Source organism: Rutilus rutilus (genome assembly GCF_951802725.1).
Source record: "Rutilus rutilus genome assembly, chromosome: 22".
In the NCBI taxonomy this organism is placed as follows: domain Eukaryota; kingdom Metazoa; phylum Chordata; class Actinopteri; order Cypriniformes; family Leuciscidae; genus Rutilus; species Rutilus rutilus.
Genome location: NC_140227.1, coordinates 85598 through 103530, shown reverse-complemented (window position 1 = coordinate 103530; position 17933 = coordinate 85598). Strand labels below are relative to the sequence as shown.

General features: G+C 41.0%; 1 protein-coding gene across 1 annotated transcript; it reads left to right on the top strand.

Annotated features, from left to right (window-relative positions):
• Positions 1-360: 360 nt before the first annotated feature.
• Positions 361-3821, top strand: LOC311282364 (EEF1A lysine methyltransferase 3-like). The gene is made up of 3 exons (XM_084396074.1): positions 361-1224; positions 1642-1753; positions 3212-3821. The coding sequence occupies exons 1-3, from the start codon at positions 1060-1062 to the stop codon at positions 3598-3600; spliced, it is 666 nt and encodes a 221-aa protein (XP_084252200.1). The 5' UTR covers positions 361-1059; the 3' UTR covers positions 3601-3821.
• Positions 3822-17933: the final 14112 nt, after the last annotated feature.

Below are 17933 nucleotides of genomic sequence, written 5' to 3'. Positions count from 1 at the left end.
GAAGATGGTTTGAGTTGTGACAGTACTGTAACTGTTTGCAGCTATTAATGACTGCACTTTATTGACTGTAGTTAGGTTTATTGACTTAAGTTAGTTTTTTTGTTGTTGTTTATAATACCTCTGCAGATCACTGTATTTAATGTTAATGTATTTTTTTTTACAGTTTACATATGCTGCTGTACTGATGTACACTGGGTGTAGTACATTAACGTTTACTAGCTTTAAAAGTGTGTGTGTTTTATACAAATATTTTTTACTGTGTGTTTTACTGAATGATAATTTTTCACTGTATTTGTAATACATTAAAATATAATGTATTTTTATAGTGTTCTAATACATTATTAATAAGCTGATATTATATTTAAAATATACTGGGAACACATTAATGTGAAGCTAAAAATATACTTCAGCTGTAGTTCTAAAACATATTTAAAGTGTATTAAAAATACAATTTAAAGAAGTGCTATTAAATTACACTAAATGTACTTAAAATAGGTCCATTTTAACACAAGTATATTAAAATATATTACTATTACCTTAAAATTAAACTTAAATACATATAAAAGTATACTAAGTATATTTGAAGTTGTCTCAAAATAACACATTTAATACATACAGTACACTTAAAATACATTAAATATATCAAAATAAGCACAATTTAAATATATTTCCTTTTCACCTGGGGTGACATTGAAAATGTTGTCTCCCATTTACATAAAATAAAAACGAATAAAACAGTAGTTTGAGAGGTGTATCAGTGCAGGATGCAAGAAATGTGATTTCAGTAGAAACACTAACGTTAAATGATGAGAAATCAGAGCCTGTAAACAGACAGTGGAAAATGATCTCAAAACTTCATATTCAGAACATCGATATTCCAGCTGTTGACTGTAGCAGTGGTGGTCGTCTCTTTTGGGTCTGGAGGCTTTCCGTACTCAAGCTGCTTATTTCTGTTCAATTCCGCTGTTTCTACATGTCACTCTGTGATAAAAGCTTTACTCTTGAACGAAACGAGGAGACTTTAACCCGTCCTCCAGCGGGAGTGTGTCAGAGACAGCGATGATGATGAACGCAGATCCTGAACTCTCTCTGTTTCCAGCAGACTGTCGTTTATTTGAGGACTCGTTCAGTGCGGAAAACACATACCGAGTTTCTGGACAGAACATCACAATTCATCAGTATTACTGCGCAAACCTGGGCGTTTCTGCGTCAGTGTGGGACTCCGTGAGTCTTTATTAATAAAACTATTTAGCCTACATATTAATACAGCAGCTTCTATAAATAGAGAAGTAGGCCTACGGTGACCGGGAAGGACATGTTCGGTTCACTGAGTTTTGTCTTAGTAACTGAAAGCTGATAATGTTGTGGACACGCGTTTAATGCGTAAACAAACCTGCGTGACCATAGATTATCACAAACGGATATCATTAACTAATTAATATTTTATTTTTAATTAGGAATGCTGCAATGTCTTTGTCATTTTATAATGTCTTTAGTCATAATTAAAATTCTATCTGATGAATCTATTAAACGTGTAAAACTAAAATAAAAGATATAAATAAAATCCCATTATATGTTAGGAAACATGTCATTTAAGTCATTTCTTTGATACACTTGTTGATTTGCACTGTTTTGTCATAGGCTCTTCATTTATGTCAGTTCTTTGAGAAAGAGTCTCTGGATCTCAGTGGGAAGCGGATAATAGAGTTGGGAGCAGGAACGGGGCTTGTTGGAATAGTGGCTGCACGATTAGGTAAAATATTGATTTATGCTTGTGCAATTGTTGGCCATGAAGTTCTCAAAATGCTGATTGTCATCTTTCTTGATTGTCAGCTTATATTTTAAACTCTTTTCTAGGCTTGGGCGGTATTCGAATTTTGATACCGTCAAACCTCCTCCCTATTTTACCGGGGTATACGGTATTACCGTGACTAATTAAAAATTATGACATAATGGGCTCAGATGGCGTCACCAAACTGTTGGCTTGTGCCTACTCCGTTCAGAAACTGAATGCCAGATCGGGCAAAAAAAAAAAAAAAAATTCAAGCCTAACCCCTGCACGTTGTGTCTGAGTCCGGCCGACGACATTAACTGTTATTATGAGCCCGAGCCCACCATTATTCAACATAATATCTGTGTGCGTGCAACAAGCAAGAAGTGCCTTTGTAATCCGGTGACGCGTGTCCATTGATTTTTATTAATAAAACTTTTCTGCAAAGATGGAAGTTGACGATCGCCATCTCTGTAGTGAACGCGCCTATAGAGAGAAATGCACATCATTACACAATCAGGGAGTGGCCTTTTTCTTTTCGTTTTTAATTGTTTCGTTTAAATAAATTTCAAGCTTTACTTATATATATTTGTCATGTCTGTGAGGCATAGCCTACACTGAGTTGCGGTTAATTTATGAGATTTCAATGCAAGTGACCGCGGCATGCCCATCATGTCATGATTATCCAGGCAATTGGTTGATGAAAAATTTATTAAAATTAAGAAACAATATATACAAAACGAAATTCGTTTTAAAGGGGCCTTTTACAAAACGAAATTTATTGAAGTGGTCAAATCGTCTGACTCCCGATGCATCCCATCTTATTTGTGCCGTTCACTTTTCATAATCAACAAAGATGGAAAAAATAACATAATATTTTAACAAATACAAAACTTAATGCGCTTATTTAATGAACTCGAGAACAAAATGTATCCTGGCAGCAGTGAGTGGGGGGTTGTTTCGGAGATGCGACATTAGGTTAGAGGTGTTTACATCTCTTGTGTTTACCGCCTCTCCCTTCTCATTCGGTTGGAACCAGAAATATTGCCAAACTGCAACCACACATAAGCATTTTTTAGGCAATAAATAAATTATATATATTATAGGCTATATAAGTGCCGGTAATGACGGTATTGAAACTGATACCGGTGCTATTTTAAGATCCCGCGGTATCCGATATTACCGTAATACCGCCCAACCCTACTCTTTTCCCTTCATGGAAGGGATTAATCATAGGGATTGAAGAAATGGTAGCAAATAGTACTACCATTACTGGCATGATTTCTCATTCTCAACTGTTCTGCCATTGAAACCTGGTGTTTTTTATATTGCCATAGAAGCAACTGAACGAACATCTCACACTCAACTAAACTTTCACTGTTAGAAACATGACCTGTAATGCCGATTCCAACTCGCAGACAATCTTCTGTTGTCTTTCAGGAGCCCAGGTGACCATCACAGACCTGCCTTTGGCCCTTGCTCAGATCGAGAGTAATGTTGAGTGTAACACTCCTCTCTCTGGCTGGCCCTCAGTCGCTCCGGCGGTGCTCCCGCTGTCCTGGGGCCGTGACCACGACTCCTTCTCCTCCAGCTGGGAGTTTGTGCTGGGCGCTGATATCGTCTACATGCCTGAAACCTTCCCTCTTCTCCTGGACACACTGGCTCATCTGAGTAAGGACGGAGCTGTGGTCCTCCTGGCGTCCCCGATGCGCAGAGAGCACGGTGCTCAGGACTTCTACAACAGTGTGTTACCAAAGATGTTCAAGGTGGAGCTGGTGCAACGAGATCCTGAGAGCAATATCAATATCTATAAAGCCACTTTGAGATGAGTGCGGGATATTGGAGCCGATCTCAGCGTCTTCGGCCATGAACAGGGAAACGGCCAGAACGGATGGACAGTCACATCACATGAGGCAATATTAATGAACTTTATATCTGGAGTTGGGAGGTTTGAATATGTACTATATTTATACATTTATTTATGAATAAAAATGATCTGGCATATTGTACACTTCAGTAAAATTATTGTTGTCCATTAAATTTTGGTGTGAAAATAATTGTTTATTGTGACTTACTGACGGTGTTGTGGAGTACTCACATTCTCTTCAGAAATTGTCAAATTCATTTGATAAATAGTTGATCAGTAGTTTATATGTTTGAAATGAGTCATTTTGATATTTCAGAAAGTTGTAGAGGAAAGGCTTTAAACACACAAGTATACTGTATGATTATAATAGCTTTTAGAAGATGAAGAATGGCTCACTGTGGGTGACATACAGAGCTTACAAATACAAAGCAGCTTATGCAATTAAACAGTAAAATCAGGAAACTATATATCTATTCTTTTAACAGGGTTATATCCATGAGGCTCAGCTCGACTGCCCTTAGTTACATTAAAGCTATGGTAGGTAATCCTGTTCACAAACACTTTTTTTTATACTGGGTGAAATGGTCCTTCCATCCTGAGAGTAGTCAATACATTATGTGTTCAGAAAAAGGAATGAAAACAATCAGACCTCTGTAGCAGCTGCAGGACAGTAAAAACTCTGACCAATCACTGCCACTCGGTGCGAATGTAAAGAACCAATCAGATGCCTTCATGTCTCGTGCCCGAGCCCCACTGCGTGCGCTGCCCTGCGTGCACTCATCACATGTCACCGTTCCCGGAAACATTCAGCTCACTACACCGAGTAAGCAGGAGTTTGCGGCACAATGGACTGTCACTCTCCCTCACTACCATGGCAACCACCCCTGCATGCACGCGCGCACCCGTTTGACTTGAAGAGGGGAAGAGGCACGGAGAGAGGCACGGATAGCAAGGAAGAATCACAATAATGGCAGAGAAAGAGCAGTCACAATTCCCAAGTACCTGCATAAAAAGTCAGCGAAGGCAAAAAAAAAGGAACTAGTAAGGTAGAAAGGTAGGCTACTTGTCACCGGAGTGTAACGTTTGTCCTCTTCAGAGCCAACAGTGCTTTCATCGTGGAAGCGCTTACATGCAAAACACCGTATATGTTATGAATCTTACACGAAATTCACCTTCATCACAGAGGTAATGCAACCTGTTTTTAGCTTTGCCTTATGTTACTAGCTCGTTACCGAATCAACCTCAATATATTTTAAACTTTACCCGTATCGATATGCTAGCTTGATAGTGAGTACTAACAACAGCCATGAAAGTTGTTTATATTCATAATGATAAAGTTAGGTATTTTATTACATGTGATTCTGACATGATGTCACTACATGCACTGCGCTCCTCTCCTCCGCTTGGCACTGGCAAACGCGTCCTCCAGCTGCAGACGTCGGCATCGCGCGTTCATGTGTTTTGGGGGCGTGGCTTTGGAAGGAGCCCAGAAGGAAGGGGGTGGGAGCGAATGGAATAAGTAGCTGTGTTTATTGCAGTCCTGAGAGGACTACAGACACTCGATTTTTATACTCTCTTTTTCAGAGTACTTAAATTTTAATTATGTATTGATATATAAAGAAAGTTTAAACAAATTTGGATTTTTTTTTTTTTTTGAAAATTCCTGCCTACCCTACCTTTAATGTTGTCAAAAAGAATATAAAAGTTTCTTAAAAGTGCAAATTATGAGTCTTTCCATTCAGATGGATGTAAATCTTTGGAGTAAAACTGTATTTCCTTAGTTCCTCTAATCAGAGTAGGATTGAAAGCAGAGGTGTAGAGTCCAGGGGTCAGACAGTAAAAGTCCTGCCATATGTTTATTCCACCCATGAACTCAGCCAGCTGATCTCACTAATTAGTTCTCTCTCCTGGCTGAAAAACTGCTAATTAGCAAATCCAGGTGATTGGAACAAAATACTGAGGAGGACTTTTACTTTCTGAACCTGGACGTTACACCTCTGATTGAAAGCAAATGTAAAACAGCAAACAGCTCACCTCTTTAGTGCAAAAAATACAAGTCACAAATATACCAGCCATGTTGTATCTGTAATTTAATATTGAAAAATTCCAAACGTTTGCATCAAACTTTACAAGGTGCCATTTTAAATGTGCATTACATGACAGATTAGAAACACTACACTAGAATACTTTTCTAATACATTTTAATTTGTCTTATGTCATTGGATTTTTTTTCTACTAACTCTCAAACCATTCTACTACAAGCGGTTGTGTTTGTAAGTTTGTGTCTTATCAATTACTCCATTATTTTACAACCCAGTTAAATATCAATTACACAAAAAAATTACTACTCATCTTTTACTAACCCTTTCTCTGTGCTTGCCTGTTTTAATGTAGGGTAAAAATATTTTTTGGTAAAAAATATACTAATGTCATAGAACCCTTGCAAAATTATTTTAAATAGATTAAGAAAGCCACCGCCACATCTATGGTTAGATTGATTTGTTTAGCTCCAGTGAAATTGCTACCTTGGCAACACCACCTCATGTTTTAGGTCTTGTTCTATGCGTTCTACGCTCTTAAAAAAAAGTAGTTAATACCCTGCAATCTGCAATCTCACCACTAGATGCAACTACACAAATGCATGTTGTAGATTACAGAGTGAAGTTTTCGTAGGTTTCATGAAAATGGTTCCCTGTAAATAAGTAAAATTACAATAAAATGACAAAAGCCGCTGTATTAGAAACACCCTCACTGCAGCACTAACTAGTTTTTTTGTAATTTGATACAAAGGTAATATAATATAAAGTATAGTGTTATAAATGTAAATACATATTTTTAAAAAATGGAAATTTTGCAAAAAAAGACAAAAACTTTGCAGGATTTACGATGCTGATGATTTTGACGGTCCCCTTGCTCAAACATGCATTAGCTTCTGCTAGTGTTAGCATCATAGTCCTTATACACTTCACATAGCAGCAGCCAAGGGAAGTTACTCATTTTAAAACTAGGAACATCTGCCAACGAGAGCTACTCAATAGTAAACCATTAATTTGTCTCATATTTACCACCGAGCTACTTTCAAATTTCACAAGCTTTTGGCTGTCCAACATGGTTGGACCTGCACTTCGTTAGTGCTTTCTGATTAGCCTGTGTTTCTCTTGAAATAAGAGGATCTGTGGCCCGCCGTACGGGTTGAGCAGAGAGGCTGCACAGTTTGACCAGCGGGCAGCTGACCAGACCGGCCCTCGCGGCCTCGAAACATTACGACCCCCATTGGAAAAGTCCCGACTCTCCCGACTGCCACTCCTGGACCTGATCAGACTCTACTGAACAACATCAGACCGCATTAGACCGGATCTCAGTCCACTGGGCCTCATCAGAAAAAAACAGGAATTTTATTACAATCAATGAGACTTTTTAGAATGTTTTACTATATATGTATTTCCTTATTATCTGATGGATGAAAATCCATATATATAAACAGACAAATTGCCCTCTAATTTTAAGCAAATGTTCCATAAAGTCATGATGAGGACCTTTGATGTTCTAGACCCATTTCACTGAAACAAATGAAAATGTGCTCTTTTAGTGATTTTGGCATTTTACGGATGTGTTCCGGAATGCCGTGTTTCTCCCTGGATCGAGCCAGTGTCCAGCGAGAGCATCTCTGCGGCTCAGAGGTGTTGAGGACTTCTTGAAGACTGGAGGATAAAGAGGCAATGACCGTTCAGTTCCTCCTTATATAGCGGGAAATCCCACGAGCCGGGACTCAAACTCGGCAGAAGCAAGTCTGAGCACTGATCACAAGGCCATCTGCACTGACAGGATTTATATCAGGCCATAAATTTACTCCTATTATTTGACAAATCCAGCTTCAGGCAACAAGCATAGCAAATTTCTTTGTGTAATTATTTATGCAAATGAAATATCATGTTGCAAGCAAACACACCCTTCTTGCATGTTGTTAAAATAGTTTCAAACAAAGACAAACCAGAATTAAACATTGTGTGTATCTGAGCAACACACAGCATGTCTTTTCTTGTTCCTGAATCATGAATCAGTGTTTTTTCACTGGTTGGTTGAGCAGGAGATTCAGTGACTCGCTCATAACAATGTAACAATGTGTACACAGACTGACAGTACCTGGAACAAACACAAGCTGAGTGATACAAACAGTCAAATATTGGTGTGATGTCACTGTTTCTTTTGCTTTTGCTTTTACAGCCTGTGCTTGTAACACACTGATAGTTTACACTCTGGGCCCTATTTTAACGATCTGAAACGCAAGTGTCAAAGCGCAAAACGCAAGTAACTTTGTGGGCGGGTCTTGGCGCTGTTGCTATTTTCCCGGCGGGATAAATGACTCTTGCGCCTGGCGCAAATCTAAAAGGGGTTGGTCTGAAGTAGCTTCATTATTCATAGGTGTGGTTTGGGCATAACGTGAAATAAACCAATCAGAGCGACATCGCACATTCCCTTTAAGAGCAGGCGCGCTTGTTCGAAAGCGGATTCCTATTATAACGGCGGATTTGCCAGGCGCACGACAGGAGCGGTTCAAGGCCGAGGAGACCGACGTTCTCGTCAGGGACGTTGGGGATGGAGAAACACACCCAAATTAACTTCGGTTAAACAGGCGTATGATAATTTGGGTAAATGTGTAAGCTAGATGTATGCTTTTATAATAAAATGTCTATCTATCTATCTATCTATCTATCTATCGTAATAATGTATGATTTACAAAAATGATAACTGCTGCGTCTGTGTGTAGATGAGAGAATCAAAGTGTATGCGCGTTGTGCACACGCTACATTGATTAAGGCCAAGCATGCGCCCTTAAAATAGCATATGAATAACATGCGCAACGCGCATTTAGAAATTGTTTTCTAAACCTGTAAAATAGCATGAGGGAACGTTTGCGCCGAAACACGCCTCCTCTTTGCGCTGAACCGCCCCGGGGAGCGCAAGTGTATTTCTTAGTTAACCAACGTGCATCTGTGGAGGGAAAAGTCTGCTTTGCGCGGGTGCAAAATAGGAATGATACATGAGTCGGTGTACAAAGTCAATTGCGCTGGGTGCAAGATAGGGCCCTCAGTGTTTTCTGCCAAGGGAACATCGTTTTAAATTTTGTTGACTTCTCTGAAGTACGGTCCTCCAATTCTCATTCCTCTGTGTTCAACCTCTGATGAAGCGAGTCAGTTTGTTCCCCGAACTCCACCGCCTCCTCTTCCTCTGTCTCGGAGTCAGGAGCAGTGTGTTTGCGGATGCGACTTACAGCGTCCCACAGAGACTTGGTATGTTGTATTTTTTGTTTGTGTTCAGGGGGAGATGACGTGCAGAGTAAGACATCAGCAGGCATGCTTCTTGTCTTTGAGAGAGAAGGATTTTCAAAAGCAACTGGAACAGGAGTTGAAGAAAGTGAGGGAAGTGAGGAGTACTGGGTGCCTTTTGTATTTGTAGAAGATGGAAGCAACAGTGGTTTGTTCTCTGTGTGAGATCCATCCAACGTGTTGGAAGCAGAGGGGAATGACACATGAGGTGAAGAGCTTGATCTTCTGAGTGTACTGAAACCCACAATGGAAGGTAAAACAACTTTGTGTTCACCATGCTGAATTTCTTTGATGGCATTTTCTGCACTTGTTTTTAGGAGAGGTTTGGAGCAATCCAAATCAAGTTCTTCCCTGTCCTCTACGTCATCTGAGAGGTTTTCTTCTATTGAACTATCGTTGGTATGGTTCTTTGGTAAAGTATCCTTTTGATTATCTTTCTGTGTTCTGTGTTTAACTACACTGTCTTCCAGTGTTCGTCCATTTTCTTGATTTGTGTCTTGATTCATTTGTACTGTGGTCTTTTCAGTTTGTACCCCAGAAACTTCAGATGTGGACTTTGCATTGGTTAAAGCCACAAAGTCTTCAATCGCAGCTTCAGGTTCTTTTGCAGTGGTTTGGTTTACTACTTTCATTATATCGAGCGTTTCCTCTAAACCTTCATTATTCTCCAGTGTTGTCCCACTCCAGGATTGTCCCGCCATCAGTTCATTTTCCAGCACTTGCCAGTCATCAACAGTTTTGGCTGCTGATGGAGATTCCTCAGACTCTTTTATTGGATCCTCTATGTTACTCCCACAGGAACTGACTCGTTCTTGTGAAATGCTCTCATATGTCTGTAATCCTGTCCTGGGATACTCATGTGGTATTCCAAGAATCCTTTCTTCTCCCTTGTCCAAAGTACTGTTTTCAGGGGTCTCTTGGCTTGAGATGGCACTGCAGTTCTGCTTTAGCACATCGGTCCTCTCCCTGTCCTCCGTCAAACACACATACTGGACATGTTCCTTCTCTGGAAGAAGAACAAGCTCAACCTTGACAACAACACAAGTTGCATCAATGACCACAAGACTCTTCTGTTGGTCTTTTGTTGATATGTTGGTGTTCTTTGTGTTAGTAACTTCGCACTCATCGTTGATCCCTTGGCTTTGTTCATTTCTTTGCTTTGTCATATCTGTCAAGTGGTGCTGATATTTTGGCTCTTTCCACAATGGGAATTTCTCTACTACTTCCCTGCGTGGTTTCTCCTGTCCATTTGTCTCCATATATGACTTCTGGGTTAAACAGCGTGACTGTGAGTCGTAACATTGCAACTCTTGTTTATCTTCATTCGGTTTTATCACATTACTAAAATCTTGGATAGAACTAGATCTTTGTTCCTCTCCTGTCTGTTCTAGGGGTGTAAACCCAAACTCTCCAGACATAAAAGATCCATGGAGCTGCCTCACTGCTCCATCCTTCTGCAGATATCCATCCTGATTTTGTCTGCCGTCATCATTGCACTGAGGTGAGTTTGTCTGCTCAGGTGTGATTGTCATGTCATCAGGTTTGGAATCAGTTAACAGAGGTAACACATGGGATTTAAGTGGTTCCTCTGGAGAACTAGACAAGCCGGACACCTCCCCCATACGAGAGACAAGACAAAACACAATCTCACCACCTTTTCTTCTCGCGAGTTTGGTCTGCTTAGTCTGAGAAATATCAGGACAGGTCATTTCTGAAGACTCTCGGTATTGAAGCTGTGCTTGTGGAGAAGAAGGTTTTGTTTTTATTGCTGTGTACTGCATGGCAGAGGTAGTATTTAAGCCTTCCAGACAGCGTTGCCCCCCTGTTAGATCAGAACGATAACTCTCTGTGATCTGTGTCTGGTTCTTTTTTTGTAAATAATGTCCATTGTTTGCTGAAGGATAACATTGTGTTTCTGTTGAATCTGTAAAGTTTACTCTCCTGCTTTCAAATGTTTGCTCCCTAAAAGCTCCCATACTTTCCTGTGCAGTAACTGTCGGGATTCCTGCCAGCTTGCCACCATCCTTCGAGGAGCTGTATGCTGGTGGTGCCGTGTAGGATGGAGGCTGTCTAAATGATACTAGTGGGAAAATACTTTCTGTATTTCTCGAGTTACAAGTGCTCCATTTCCTCCACTGTTCCCTCTCTCTGTTGCTGAGGTCAGTTTTGTCTTTTTTGTGTGGTGTCAATATAGTTGGCTGGTATTTTTCTTTGGTCTCTGCACTAACAACCCACTGCCCATATCCCAACACTTTCTCCATGCCTGAAGCACACTTAGATGATTTCCACTCCCCAACCTCAAAGCCAGACGTTTTTTTGGAAAGTGAACGATGATAGCAATTGGCATAAGCTTGTAGCTCTTTCTGACTGTTTGTTCCACATTTTTCTCTTTTTCCTCTGCAGTTTATTGGCCATGTGCTTTCCCAGCCCTCGCGCTGTTCATGTATGTCTCTTTCTTTATACCTCCCCATATTTGATCTCTGTTTTTCTCTTCTAACTTTACCAGTATAGTCAGTTAATTCTCTGTGAGATAACTCGCTTTGTGAAAGGAATTTTGTAGTTGATATCTCAGTCTGCTTTTTAATGTCAGGAATATTCCAGCTAGTTCCTGTACCCAATGTCACCCATGTTTTTGGTTCTCCAGTTGAGCTGTTATACTTCGCCGGGTGTTGCAGGTAAGTGGCTGTAGAAGGGTTGCGCTGATATCTGTTAAGGAAAACAAGAGTCATGTACAGTTGCAAGAAAAAGTCAGTTGATGTCTCCATAAATTGGTCATAAAATATGATCTTGTTGTTCTTAGTCAGAACAATAGACAATTACAGTCTGCATAGACAAATTTGAACATACCATGTAAACATTTACAGTGCAGGGTGGAAAACTTATATGAAACCAGGAAGGGTTTCGACATGCGTTCTGATCTTCCTTTAGCTTGATATGGCATGATATGGCATTTAAACAATGCTCATCATGTACAAAACACAGCACAATGGTTTAAGACATCCGTCTAGTGGATATTTACATTTAAAAAATACAATTAAAAAGTAGCATAGTGGGACACAAAATGCGGTTCTGTGTGGACCGGCCCTTGGTAGGTTGTGCTGTTGTTGTTGTTTTTCTCAGTTTTACGCAATTCATGTGTTCAAAACATATTTCCCCGAGAAAAAAAAAAAATGGAAATCTGTAATAATATAGAAAAATAACATCCTTGGAGATTTTAGCTGTCTAAAGTGAGTCAGCCATTTATTAAATTATTAAATATATTAAGAGTTTACATACTTTTTCCATTCTTTAATGACTGCACAATATGTCAAAAAATACATAAAACATTGTTTGTTTTTTATTGTTCTAAAATACTATGCTTGCCTATTGTTGTCACTCGGTTAAACACAAGATTTCATGACTGATTTATGCAGAAATGTAAGTAAATCCATACTTTTTTTTGTTGCATGCAACGGTATAGGGAGGAAAATGTCTTATTTGGCATATTTGGTTTGGTACCTTAGGTATTATATTTTATGAATAGAAGTCAATGCATTTTAACTGTCTATGGACTACTTGCACAACCACTTCACATTTTGCTTATTAAATCTTAAGTGTTTCTGTTAACAAAGTTCAGTGCATCTACTACATACAGAGAGTTTTTCATGGGAAGGCAGATTCTTTTTAATTCTTATTCTATTTAATTTATTTAATCAAATTGCATTGATTTCCTGGATGATATATAATATGTATATTTTTGCCTCTAGCTTTATTATTTATAGTATTTGACTTATTGGTGATTTTTCATATTTGTTCTTGCATCTAGGCAACAGAATTTGCAATGGTTATCAGCACATAACAACACAACAACAATAAATAAATAAAATACATTAGAGAGCATATGATAATACAGTGAAAACAACAAAGCAAAGAGGAAAGAATGAAGGGCAAAAACAGTTTATATGCATGGATAAGGTATTATTGCTCGGTTCTGGGTTTAAAGTTTCTCAGAATACAGTCTGTTATCTTCTCAGTTGAGTGGATCACTTGTGCAGGCTGAAGTAAATAGACTGTGATGGATAAGGTGAGGACTGAACAAGGATGGCAGAGAAGAAATGCAGCGCCTCAGAAATTCAGTTGCCTCAGAAAGAACATTCCCTGTTGTGTTTTCCTGACCAGGGCAGTGATGTTGTTCTCTCATTTGAAGCTGTCAGATATGGTGGCTCCAAGAAATTTGAATTTGACTCAAATGTTTTCACAGCTGAGCCATTTATAGCCAGGCTTTTTTTATGCTGGATTTTCTTGAAATATTCCCTCAAATTCCAGTTTAGTAATAAAAAATCTGTAAGAAATAAAAAAGTGAAGAATAAGGGGCCGTTCACACAGAATATGTTCTTCACAGAGCATGTATGTGGCAAGCAGGGCAGGAGGAGCGTAAGAGGAGGAGCGACGAAAGTGAAGGACGAGAGAGGACCAGGCCTGGACTTTACATTATGTTTTGTTTATGTGTGTGCAGCAGTCGTCCGTGAGTGGCTGCCGCTTTTACTTTTGTTTTGTGTTTTTTTTTTTATTATTAAAGTGTGTTGAATGTTCACCTGTTTCCGCCTCCTTTTTCCCTTATCAACATACATTGTTACATTGGTGCCGAAACCTGGAAGGAAGGAGGAACGCAAAGTCATGGAGCTCTCGCCGGTGGGCTGGAGTGAATCGCCGGGGGGAAGGATAAACTAGCTGCTGTCCGTGAGGGAGCGGAGGAGTCGCTGCTGTCCGTGAGGGAGCGGAGGAGTCGCTGCTGTCCGTGAGGGAGTGGAGGAGTCGCTGCTGTCCGTGAGGGAGTGGAGGAGTCGCTGCTGTCCGTGAGGGAGCGGAGGAGTCGCTGCTGTCCGTGAGGGAGCGGAGGAGTCGCTGCTGTCCGTGAGGTAGCGGAGGAGTCGCTGCTGTCCGTGAGGGAGCGGAGGAGTCGCTGCTGTCCGTGAGGGAGTGGAGGAGTCGCTGCTGTCCGTGAGGGAGAGGAGGAGTCGCTGCTGTCCGTGAGGGAGCGGAGGAGTCGCTGCTGTCCGTTAGGTAGCGGAGGAGTCGCTGCTGTCCATGAGGGAGTGGAGGAGTCGCTGCTGTCCGTGAGGTAGCGGAGGAGTCGCTGCTGTCCGTGAGGGAGTGGAGGAGTCGCTGCTGTCCGTGAGGGAGCGGAGGAGTCGCTGCTGTCCGTGAGGGAGTGGAGGAGTCGCTGCTGTCCGTGAGGGAGCGGAGGAGTCGCTGCTGTCTGTGAGGAAGCGGAGTCGCCGCTGCTGTCCGTTAGGTAGCGGAGGAGTCGCTGCTGTCCTTGAGGGAGTGGAGGAGCTGCTGCTGTCCGTGAGGTAGCGGAGGAGTCGCTGCTGTCCGTGAGGTAGCGGAGGAGTTGCTGCTTTCCGTGAGGTAGCGGAGGAGTTGCTGCTGTCCGTGAGGTAGCGGAGGAGTCGCTGCTGTCTGTGAGGAAGCGGAGTCGCCGCTGCTGTCCGTTAGGTAGCGGAGGAGTCGCTGCTGTCCATGAGGGAGTGGAGGAGCTGCTGCTGTCTGTGAGGTAGCGGAGGAGTTGCTGCTGTCCGTGAGGTAGCGGAGGAGTTGCTGCTGTCCGTGAGGTAGCGGAGGAGTTGCTGCTGTCCGTGAGGTAGAGGAGGAGTTGCTGCTGTCTGTAACGCAGGGTGAACTCAAAAAGAGAGCTGGATCCAAATGCAAAATAGTTTAATAACAAAATAAACGTAACAAAATCACAGAGACCAGAGAATTAGGGAACAGATAAGATAACAGAATGAGTAGCACCAACCCCACATCCGTGTAGGACAAGACCTGACAAAGAACACAGGAAACACAGGGGTTTAAATACACAGGAAGACTACTCAACAGGGAAAACTACAAAATTACAAACATGGCCACAGGTCAAGGACACACGGATGAACACAAAAACAAGGAGAACAGAGAACACTTCAACTTAAAAGTCCTTAAGACAGGGTAACACAAGAAAGGAATCATGACACAGACAGAATGCAGCTTCGCTCATAAAGACAATTCAGTTTTCCCAGTGAAAATTCTTGGCATTGACGAACTGTAAAAAGACACTGTACTTTGGATGAGAAGTTATGAAAAGGTCTGTACTCTCTGTAGTCATAAAAAAATCCAGGATATTTCTCAAAATGATCTAGCCTACGTATTATGAATTTCTATTAAATATGTTTATATTTTGTGAATTAAATAGCGCTTATATCGTCACTGTCCGATGAAAACCGCGTATGTCCATTTTGCCGATTTTGAGATTTTTCGACGGATAGAATGTCCAGGTTCATTTCCGTATACAGTATGCTTCACATATCTAAATGACCAATGAAAAGTTGTGAAATCATGTCATCTGATTTTCACGTATATCCATTTGGTGTCAAAACTGTCAATACGCCGCGTATCTCCCACCCTGTGGAGGCATCTCGCCGGTCTTGTGAAGTTTCATCTTAAGCGTCTCTGGAAGCTCAGCATTGGATAGCCGAATAACACTGTGAGGTAAAGTATCAGCAAACGTTTGTTTTTGACAACTGTTCTCTAGTTTATTATATATTCGCAATATATTCACAACTGTTATTGTGTTATTGGGAGTGGAGAGAAGTGACAAAATTACGGTAGGACTGTGCAAACAAAGTATCTGTCTAGCATTGCCATGTCAGTGTATTGATTCATTGTCCCTTCATAGTTTGCAAGAGACATTTAATAAACTGAGCGTATTTAATAAACTGAGACGTAGCCTATTCATCTGTCAATATGAAACGTGACTTGGCAATTCTAATTAATGATCAGAAGAACGCGTATCGACCACCGTTACTGTAAAATATGCACGTATGTCCATTTAAACTCGATTTTGGTCAAATGTGGATTATATCATTACACTGGCAAGAATATGGTTACATTTAAAGATGCCGTACCAAGTATGACAACGCTACGTTCAACTGCTTTTGAAATTACGGTGTTTTTTTCACTTCCTGAAAAGTAACCGTTTTGGACATACGTGAGATTCATCAGGCAGCGACGATATGTATGTCATTTTTCAGTTAAAATTAAGTGGGATGTGTTGGGTGGTGATTAGGGATAACATAACAATTATTTTGGATTTGTAAATTTGTGCCTTAAATAACGTTTCCCCTTCTCAGCTTCCAGAGTTTAAGCATATACACTTGGGTTACACAAGGTCTTTTCACACCTGAACTAGTTAACCCAGTTCATGTAAACCCCAGGTAAATGCAATGATGTTCTCTGAAAGCATCATTTTAAATTCGTTGCTAAAACACTTGAACAAGTTGTTTTCAACCAAGTCTCTACCTTTCTTACACAGAATAACCTCCTGGACAACAACCAGTCTGGTTTCAAAAGCGGACACTCAACTGAAACTGCCCTACTCTCGGTTATTGAAACTCTGAGACTGGCAAGAGCAGTTTTTAAATCCTCAGTATTCATCTTGCTGGATCTGTCTGCTGCTTTTGACACAGTTAACCACCAGAACCTCCTGTCAACCCTTAAGAAAAGAGGGCATCTCAGGAACTGCACTCCAATTGTTCAAGTCTTACCTCTCAGGTAGGTCCTTCAGGGTGTTGTGGAGGGGCGAGGTGTCTAAGACCCAACATCTAGCTACTGGAGTGCCTCAGGGCTCAGTTTTGGGACTGCTTCTCTTCTCCATCTACATGCCATCAGTAGGATCTGTCATTCGGAAACATGTTTTTTCCCATCACTGCTATTTTGATGACACACAACTCTACCTCTCATTCCAGCCTGATGATCCGACAGTAGCTGCTCGTGTCTCAGTCTGCCTGACAGACATTTCTTGCTGGATGAAGAACCACCACCTTCAACTCAACCTTGCAAAGACAGAAGGTTCCCTCCCGTTATCTCTGTACAGATAAAACGGTGTCGTGTTAGCGGCCCCTAAGTTAATAACTAATGATCTTCGCAACGGAAGTGAATCAATCAATCAAAACTAACTTTAGCTGGACAAAAACTTTATCCTAGAGCTGCTGTAAAGCCAAAACAATCTCTGTTACTGTAATTTCCTATTATCACTGTAAAGCTGCTTTGAAACAATTCATATTGTTAAGAGAGCTATATAAATTAGGGTGACTTGACTTGACTTGACTTGACTTGACAGAACTGCTTGTGGTCCCGGCCAACCAAACAGTCCATCACAACTTCTCCATTCAGCTAGGTTCGTCATCCATAACTCCATGCAGGTCAGCCAGGAACCTTGGAGTTGTGATTGATGATCAGTTGAACTTTATAGACCACATTGCTAGAACTGCCCGATCCTGCAGATTTGCCTTATACAACAATAGGTGGATCATGCCTTTCCTATCGGAGCTATACAACTCCTGGTCCAAGCTCTTGTTCTATCCAGACTGGACAATTGTAATGCTCTCTTGGCAGGCCTTCCAACATCACCGTCAAACCTCTGCAACTGAACCAGATGATGCAGCTAGACTGCAGCATCAAATTCAAGACACTTATGTTTGCCTACAGAAAAACCAATGGCTCTGCCCCCCTATTCCTACACTCACTACTTCAGACCTATATGTCCTCCAGAAGCTTGTGTTCTGCAAGTGAACAGCATCCTGTTATGCCATCCCAAAGAGGCACAAAATCACTTTTACAGACCTTTATCTGGACTGTTCCCTGCTGGTGGAATGACCTGCCTAACTCGACCCGAGTCTTTAGTCATTTTCAAGAAACTGCTGAAGATGCATCTTTTTCGGCAACACTTGACCCACTAATACTAACACTTACTATTGTATATCTATTAAAAACAACAACAAAAACAAAAAAACTTGTACTGTGCTTGACTAACTGGGACTCTTCACAGCACTTGTAATACTGTTGCATTATTGTTAGTTTGATTGTGTAAGGGTTAGACAGGGATCCGGGAACTGCACAAACCTATGGCGAAGCGGCAAGGACGCACGGACCTATCAGAGCGCTTCCCGCCTCG